Source organism: Carassius gibelio, chromosome B23 (assembly GCF_023724105.1).
Source record: "Carassius gibelio isolate Cgi1373 ecotype wild population from Czech Republic chromosome B23, carGib1.2-hapl.c, whole genome shotgun sequence".
NCBI classification, from domain to species: domain Eukaryota; kingdom Metazoa; phylum Chordata; class Actinopteri; order Cypriniformes; family Cyprinidae; genus Carassius; species Carassius gibelio.
The window spans coordinates 11,163,715-11,173,094 of NC_068418.1; the positions used below are offsets into that span (position 1 = coordinate 11,163,715).

Genomic DNA, 9,380 nt, shown 5'->3' on the forward strand with positions numbered 1-9,380 from the left:
TGGGTTGAATTAAGAGAGTGGTGCTTTCCACATTGAGATTCAAAGGAGAAAGTTTTAATTTGATTTTATTCAAAATATTCATAGTTTTTTTTTTAAGATATTGGCTTGTGCTGTTGCCTTTCATGAACAGTAATGATCTCATGTTTCTTTACATCACTTTTTGAAGGTACTCAAGCTGGATGACATCAATCCACTAGGGTCTGGGTGGCAGTCTGTAATGTTCTAATGGATTCTTTCTCTAATTTGTTAAATATTTTATTAACATTAAGATCATGTTTTCTAAAGAACAGAACAGGCATGGTAAAAGAGTATGATGCAAAAGTATAGCTCACTCTCGTTCTTCTCCATCCAGAAGTCTCCTGTAGGTGGCTATCTCAGCTTCAAGCTCCATCTTGATGTTGAACAGGGCGTGATATTCCAGTCTCTGACTTTGAATGTCGGCACGCAGCTGTTTAAACTCAGATTCTCTCCACAAAATGATGCCTTTGTATTGCTCCACCTGCATCCCATATCACAACTTTGTTTCATTAAGAGCTTCTTCCATAGATGTTCTCTGTAAGAAAAATCTAAAATAAATTAATAAATGCTCATGAGAAATTTTCAAAAGTGGAGCACTGCATCAAGGTGTCCAGGCAGAATCTCTTACAATTCCAATCAGAGACTGCAGCTCTGTTTCAAAAAGCTGCATCTGCCTGCCGCTCACGCTGACTTGTGTTTTGGCTTATTTCAGTGCTTCTGCATTTTCTGTCACTTGAAACTTGTTTGATCTGTGCAATAAAAATACAAATTTCTCCTGGAAACCTGGATGGTTTTCACCTCCAGCTCACTGTTGGCCTTCTCCAAGCTCCTAACTTTCTCCAGGTATGAAGCAAGACGTTCATTCAGGATTTGCATGGTAACCTTTTCATTTCCAACATTTCCAGCAGTCCCCATTTGTACAGTGGTACACTAGATCCAGAGATGTCCTTAGAATAGGAATCCCTGTTCCCTGCACTTCTCCAAGAGTAAAATGTGGATCTTAGCATGTTGAGATCCTCTGAGGTCATTCTATATATTATTTTCTTCTTAATGCTTAAGTTTTGCATTTTGCTCTATTTTCAAGAGAGACCTTTAATGAAAAGGAGATCAGATGCAACTACTGGCACTGAAAGGGTATAAGACTTTTATGGTTTTGCAGTTCATAAGTAGTAGACACATTTCTATTATCTTTAGACTCTGGACTTCCACCCCACCCACTGCTTAGTGTTATTAACCTGGTAATGAAACTTGTAGGAATTTCTTTATGTAGGACACTAAAGAAGATTTTTGGAAAAATGCTAATTGTTTGTTAAATTTGTCCATAAATAAAAGTCAGTTCAATTACAATTACATTTTACTAACACACACACACACACACACACACACACACATATATATATATATATATATATATATATATGTTTGATTTATGCAACTTAAGTACTTTCACCTCAGTACTGTTTTCCCCCCTAAAATTTGTGCCAAGAATGATGGCACTTGACACCCCAAACTACCTTTGATCAGACTGACTGAATTGTCATATAACTTTAATGAAGAAAAGACAATGCAAAGATTTGATAAATGTGTCTTTATTTGAAAGGACAAGACATGATGACAACAACACAACATAAAAACAAAATGGGACAATTGATGATCATAAACAATCATTGTCGTTACAAAAATATGTAATAATGAATCAATTGTGTTTTTTGACCTTCAGTTTTTTTTTTTTTTTTTTTTTTATTAAATGTCCAATTTTTGTTACAAGTTTTAAGTTAGTGTTGAAATGTGCTAGTTAAATCTCATTGCATATATGCTCTGAGACACTTACAACAAGGCACTTTGGACTAAATAAATATCTAATGTGTTAAGTCCAGCATGTCTTTAGATCATTTTATCATTGGCCCATGAGGTTTTTACTTTTGTGTTGTGGAGGTTGATCTGAAACTTGATGTTCAAAGATTCCTCTCCTTGGTTTCTGTGCTTGAAGAAACCACCTTCCCATCCACCAGCGTCTGCGTGACCGTCATCACTTTTACCTTCTTTTGCTCTTCAAGAGCATCCTGGAGCCTGCATGAAAAAACATAACTATTATCCACCATACAAAACAAGTATGACTATATTTATACACAAATGGTGAACTGCTGTGAACAATCTCCATATGCTTCAGAAGAAAACCTACTTGAAGTCTTCGCCATCCAGAAGTCTCCTGTAGGTGGCAATTTCTGCCTCCAGCTTCATCTTGATGTTCAGCAGAGCCTCGTACTCCTGCGTCTGATGCTGGATGTTGTTGCGCAGTTGTGTGAGCTCAGCCTCCAGTTGCATGAGGATGGAGTTGAGACTCTCGATCTCCATGTTGTAGCGCATTTCTGTGTCCCGCAGAGTGGCCTCCAGTGATCCTTTCTGAAAAATGAAACCAAGAGAACCCAAAAGTTTTAGCAAAATTCACTGAGACAAAATCAAGAAACTTTAAATAATACAGCTAATTTTATAAAAGGATTGGAAAGATCGATGGAAAATGGCAATGGTTACAAGTAAACAAACTCACCAGGTTCTTCTGCGAGTCCAGCTCGATCTCCAATGTCTGAATTTGTCTGCGAAGTTCGTTGACTTCTGTACGTGCACCCTGGAGGGCCTCTGTGTTCTGTGTGACTTGAACCTGAATCTCTGAGATCTGGAGAGAGCATAAAATTTGACATTATCCCCAAAACAGTGGTACTGACGTGTGACACTAACAAGACTCGATTTCAAGAAAGAGATTGTCTTTTGGAATATACCTGAGATTCGTGCCAGGCCTTCAGCTCCTCCTGGTTCTTCAGGGCCATCTTCTCGTACTTGGATCTTATCTCCTCCATGATCAGGGACAGATCCTGTCCTTTAGGAGCATCAACATCCACCTGCACTCCTGACTGAGAGACCTGGTTGCGAAGCTCCATTACCTCCTGTTGGGTGGAGAGATCATAAAATAAGTCTTAAAGCAACACCCATAATCGATTCTGAGGTTGAGAAATGTTTTCAGACGTGCTAATGTTCAAATGTGCCAGATGTGCACTCACATTGTCATGGTTCTTCTTAAGGAAGATGAGCTCTTCCTTGAGGGACTCAATCTCGCTCTCGAGGTTCATGCGGTTCATGTTGGTGTCATCGATGACCTTTCTAAGGCCGGCAATGTCAGCCTCCACACCCTGGCGGATGGACAGCTCGGATTCATACCTGCAGGCACAACAAAGGTCAATGGTTCGCTCTTCTAGGACACCAGGAAAGTTCCCATGAGGTCAAAATATTTGTTTTAGTTCACAGTTTTGTTACTCACTTGACTCTGAAGTCATCAGCTGCCAGACGGGCGTTATCAATCTGAAGCACTAGACGGGCGTTGTTTCCAGTGGCATCAAAGATCTACAACAAAAACAGAAATCTCTTGATTGAAACCACCATTGAACAATTTAATGTGCAATTATGACACATAAACCCTCACCTAACTTTAACTGTTTTACAAATGTATGAGTGATCTATAATGTGTGAATCACATGGTCACTCTGTACCAAGCTGCAGTACCATCTTCTTATATGATATCTTATTTTGATTAGATAAGAGGTACTGGAGAACAAAGTTCATTTTACAGTCTGTTAGAAAATCATTATCCAACAGCCATGTTGAGAAAGCAGCTGGTGTCTGTTTGACGGTTGTAAATTAAGCCATATAGCAGGAAGAACAAGTGTTGAGCTACACTTCAATATATATATATTTTTTTATCCTAAAGTTTGTAAATGCCTTCCCTGTTTACAAGCCAGCACATACTGGCATCATGGAAAAGGGTAGAGACATAGAATAGTTTAAAACTAGTTAACGCAACATATTTTCCATATGCTAATGGGCGTTGGCTATGTATCTGCACTAACACTTTTCTTACTTATCCTAGTTATATTTTATTATACATCTTTTTATAATTTACTGAGCTTTAAACTGTAAATGACTTTTCATCAGTCTAATCTCATGGTTAATCCTATTTGCTTTTGTGACTGTAAGAAACCCTGATGAATAGGACTTTAATTATTTGAATTCAATCTATCTGTCACTTTACTGCATAGTGAGTGATGAATGAAAAATCAATCATTCTGATAACACTGTCTAGTTATCAGTGACATATTAGCTTTAAAGTTCGGCTTCAAGATACAGTTGGTTTGAAACTGACTCTAATTAGTATTTTATCTGCTTTATGAACTTCTTTTCAAGAAAATGTAGAATAGCACTAAACAAGTAGCTTTAATATAATATAAGCTAGGAATATCTCTGCCAAAGTCTCACAGCTGGTCACATTTTGCACCGTCTGAACTCTCGACTTTTCCATTTCCTTTATGACACAGACAGGCGCTAAAACATCTCAGATCCCAGAGTTTCCATCCATAGGGAATAAACAAGCAAGGATGTGTAACAGGACAAGAATAAATACAGGATGGAAATGCTTATTCACCGGAAGGCTGGTTGTAAGTTACGACTGCCGTCCCGCTGAAACTAAGCCTCCCTCCCCCATGCCTTCCCCCTGTTTTAGTTTCACCCATGGTTTCTTTTTTGGTTCTCTGCCTATCAGTGCTGGCCATCAGTAAACTCTCATTCAGCTTTAAATGACAAAGAAATCTCTCTGTTTTGTTAGTTTCTGTCCTGAAACCCAATAAATGTCCGCTAGACTGTTAATAACCACAAAGCAGCACAATTAGACTGTCACAGTAAGTTCTTTATAGATGCTGTAAATGTTCATTCAGACTCACCTTATTGCGCAGATCGTCGATGATGGGCTGGAAGCGGCTGTAGTCACGCACATCAGGACCTCTCTTCTCCAGGGCCTCGCGGATCTTCAGCTCCAGCTTGCTGTTGGCCTGCTCCAGGGTCCTCACTTTCTCCAGGTAGGAGGCCAGACGGTCGTTCAAGTTCTGCATGGCCATCTTCTCATTGCCCATGATCTCACCGGTGGCTCCAGTGGCACTCACATGGATGGAGCTGGACATTGAGGGAAGTCCAACTCCACTGCGGACACCTGAGTAGGAGGCAGAGGAGATTCGGGTTCCTTGACCTCCGGCGCCGCCGTAGATGCTCGCAGCCCGGTAAGTCGGCACGTTGGTGGTACGCTTGATGGACATCTGGGACATCTGGGACACCGGCACCTGGGAGGTGGAGGAACGCACGCTGTAGCTTGATCTCAAACTCATGGTCGCTGAAGTGAATGAACAGATGAGTGATTGATGGCCTGGAGAGATGTAGAGCTCAGGGACAAAGCCAGAAGAGTGCACGGGGCATGAGGGACACTCTCAGGCTTTATGAGCAAACTGCTCACAGAAGTCCTGCCCACAGGCCCCTCCCTTCAGCCAATCACATTCCTCCATGTCTAGAGTGTGGTTCTGTGGGTTCCGTGACTGGATTCCTTTAAGAACTTTGTTATGACAAGTGGCTCCGTTTTTCCTCTCTCAAATTAGACAAAAATGTTCTTGACATCTGGAAAAAAAATTTTTTTTGAGTTTTAAATCTGTCTTATTAACATTTTAAGATGTAATATGAGCAGGAAACCTATATGGTAGAGATCTGCTAAACTAAAAAGAACAACTTTACTTTACAAACTTAACATTACAATAAGCTTTTATACCTCAGCATTAAGAAATCCTACGATTAACAAAATATCAATGAACAATACTTTAATGCTTTTATGAATTTAGGTTAATGTTCAATTATAAATATACTACTTTTTGTGGCTTTAAGTTGTATACATGAATATTGCTTAATGTACTATGAAAGAACCTAAATTAACAACGACCAATAGTTTATTTGTAAATTAACATTCACCTACAGTACATTAATTCTGCAAAAATGTGCAAATTGTTAGTTTGTGATACTAATACATTAACTAATGTTGACAGTGTTACCACTGAGTCACACAACTTCTATTTAGAGGTAAATAACATTTTCCTATTAGAAAAAAAGTATAATATATATATATATATATATATATATATATATATATATATATATATATATATATATATATATATATATATATATATATATATATATATATATATATATATATATATATATATATATGTATGTAGTAGAGAATTTGCTGGCGCTATTGAGTCACTCCTCCAGAGAATTCAAACCTGTTAGACACTCATATTGAGAAATCATTATATTTTGCAATTTGTCGACTCCTTTTTTTTTTTTTTTTTTTTTTTTTTTTTTTTACTGTAAATAAAGAAAGCGTTTCATGTTGCAGCTGGGTATATTTCTTATCTTTCTCATCTTTTTCACTTAACCATTGCACTGGAAAAACTGGCAAAAATGAATGAACAGAGAAAATAGGGTTAGCCTATCACGATTTTCTAGTGGTGATATCCGATCACCGAAAGGATTTTCCTGACTGCCACGCCTGCAAAAGGATGTGTGAACAAAGGAACAATTAGTCTGACTCCTGGGTACACATACATGTACGGACAAAGAAATGAGCTAATCACTGAAACCTATCTGGACCCCCAAGTAGTTTTAAACCATTCACACATTGGATTAGATCCATACCTGTTTGAAATAAGCTTCACAGCGTTGAGTTTCAGAAGAGGAAGCTGATACTGTGCCCACATTCCCGAAAGATTTCCGTTTAGGTTTGTAAGTTGTATTTTACTTTATTTTGACAGAAAGAAATTGCAAACCTTGGAAATACATGACAGATTTAAACTACTCAAAAATATGTTAGAGTGATATAAAGGCTTTTTTATGTGTTTTCAAACACAGAACAAACAGACTTTTTTTTTTTTTTTTAAGAGTTTTCGAGTAAATTCATTCTGTGGAAACTTTATGATCTCACAAACAGTCCTAAAACTGTGCCAGGCCAGTTTGAATAAAGCAAAGCTAGATTGTGAGAGTGTTTGGCTGTGGATGTGTTCTGTGGCCATCCTCCCATATCCATTGTGTTGGAATGTGTTTGTCTGAGGCTGGAAGGGCACAGGAGGAATTCGATGTGAAAGAATGCAGATCAATGTTGTTGAGCCCATTTCACTGAGCCCAGGCTCTCAGTTTGCTGTTGTCTATTTATTTGTACAGAAAATGATAATTTTTTCGTGTGTCAGTTTTAAAGAGGCTATAAACGCCATCATGGATGAAGCAGTACTATTTTATGAAGTTTTATATATATATATATGTGTGTGTGTGTATATAATTTTTTTTTTCTGAATACTTACATTTAGACTCTCCTTGTATGGTACTCTTTATAATTTGAATCACAGTGTAGTGACTTATTTTAGTTAGCTAACATTTTACAATAATTTCCCATTAGTTAATGATTATGCATGCATTAAGTTACATTAACTAACGATGTTATTTCTTTTTTTTTAAAGTATTTATTAATCTTTAGTAAACAAATTAAATGGTTAATTGTTAGTTCATGATAGCTTTGGTCCAATAAATAATATTAACATATACTGTATAAAATTTCTGATTTCAGCAATGTATTGGTGAATATAGAAATTAACATCTTATAAGAATAATAAGTATTCTGAACAAATTGAATCTTACTGTAAAATGTTACCAATATTTAATAATGTACAACCATTCAATTTATGTTAATATATTTATATTGCTCTCTTTCTTATTGAGGTTGTGTGTGATCATCCTAAAAGCTTTTAATTCTTTTTTTCAAATCATAATGTAATCAGTGCTGTGGGTTGCCAGATCCAGCATGTTCAAACCTTGTGGATGATTATGAGATTATTGCTTTTAAATTATGATGGAGGCATGACAAAACAAGCAGGTGGTCCCTTCATAACTCATCTGGGACACATTCAAGGTTTGTTCTTCCAAAAAAAAAAAAAAGAGCAAACTCTCTCTCACACAGTTCCAAATTTTGAAAGACATAGAAATGATTTCCCACAACATGAAGGATAAGTGATCTGTATGTGCATTACGAGACTCATGGGAATCATAAGGAAATAAAGTTGCTTAATCTAATATGGGCGGGGAGGGGAAGGGGTTATATGAGCACTGATAAAAGTGAGTCATTTTACTATCAGGTGAAAGTATAAATGCCATATATGGTCATGTTTGAAATGTTGAAATGTTTGTACATCCATTGACATAGCACCCATGAGTAAATACAGGGCTTACCATTCATTTACATAACTCAACAAAGCACACTTAATTCAAATAAAAACGGATGCTAATGATGTCATTTCGTTATGTGCCACATGTCGTACTAAGTATAGTTCAAGAAAGTGCCTTTACAACACTGAGCAGGTGGATCTGGCCTAATTATTGGTTATTAATGCTGTCAGATATAGTCTGTTGAGTTATCATCATCTGAATGATCTTGGAGTTTGTCTGAATGAACTTGTTTGCCTAATGCTTTCAATCACAACACAAAGGATAGACAGTAACTGCTGCTTCTCCCAATCCCTTGACAACTCATCAGAATCACAAAACCAACACAACTTTATTTGTTGTACATTACCCTAAAAAAAAAAGAGAATGAACTAACACTGAACTAATGAATCTGTCATTTTGGTCCAGAAGTTGATCTTCAAAATTAGTTGTATGTGAAAGACCTTGCAGTGGTTAGATTAAAGAAAGCTGGTTGTTATCCAGAGCAAATGAGTTGCATGTTCAGCACATAGTGTTTGGTTTGATGACATCATGGTGGAGGTTTAGACTAGGTTCATAAGTCAAACGATGGTCAGAAGACAGTTCAGTCCTCAAAGCATCTGCATGTGAAATAAACTGGGCTCAGCGCCGGTTTTCATGCATTTCTGATGCCAGGAGAGCGTAAAAAAACTCCAGTCACAGTCAAAACCATCTATGAGCAATATGTACAGTACCATCATCCAGGATGGTTTGATGAAAAAACATGATAATTTTACCATGAAATCAGATAATTTTTCCTGTCCAGGCAGATGGTTTTCGCAGTGCACACCGAGGGTGTGGCGCTTACCAAATCGTTTTTTTTCCCAGTACCTTATCAGCAAGCTCAAAAATCAGTTTGCCGGTAACATTGACATAGTCATGAAGTGTCACTCACTGAGTCAGGCTGAATCCGGTAGGTGTGGCATGTCTTCATTTTCTAAAATATTCTTTTTTTATTTTATTTGAACCAACATTCCTCTAAGATTCTAATGGCGCTAAGTCCCATTATTTTTTTTCCTGCAACTGTCTTGCAACCTGAAGCATGAAACCTTTCCTTGTATCAAACTACAAATACCTCAAGGTAGGACATGCAGTTTGGCGTCACTAGAGCTGGACACCTGACCTGACTTTATGTTGTACACATTCAGGCGTGGACAAGAAACCACAAAATGCACAGAATGTTCCAGATGTGAAGGCACCTTATTAAA

The 9,380-nt window shown here is 37.4% G+C and overlaps 1 protein-coding gene and 1 pseudogene across 1 annotated transcript; both read right to left on the reverse strand.

Annotated features, from left to right (window-relative positions):
* Positions 1–242: 242 nt before the first annotated feature.
* LOC128011653 (keratin, type I cytoskeletal 18-like) lies at positions 243–1,252 on the reverse strand (annotated as a pseudogene).
* Positions 1,253–1,591: 339 nt separating this feature from the next.
* On the reverse strand, positions 1,592–5,309 carry krt18a.1 (keratin 18a, tandem duplicate 1). The gene is made up of 7 exons (XM_052594556.1): positions 4,785–5,309; positions 3,332–3,414; positions 3,075–3,231; positions 2,796–2,960; positions 2,567–2,692; positions 2,201–2,421; positions 1,592–2,088 (listed from the first exon to the last, which is right to left on the reverse strand). The coding sequence occupies exons 1-7, from the start codon at positions 5,220–5,222 to the stop codon at positions 1,974–1,976; spliced, it is 1,305 nt and encodes a 434-aa protein (XP_052450516.1). The 5' UTR covers positions 5,223–5,309; the 3' UTR covers positions 1,592–1,973.
* Between the last annotated feature and the right edge of the window lie 4,071 nt (positions 5,310–9,380).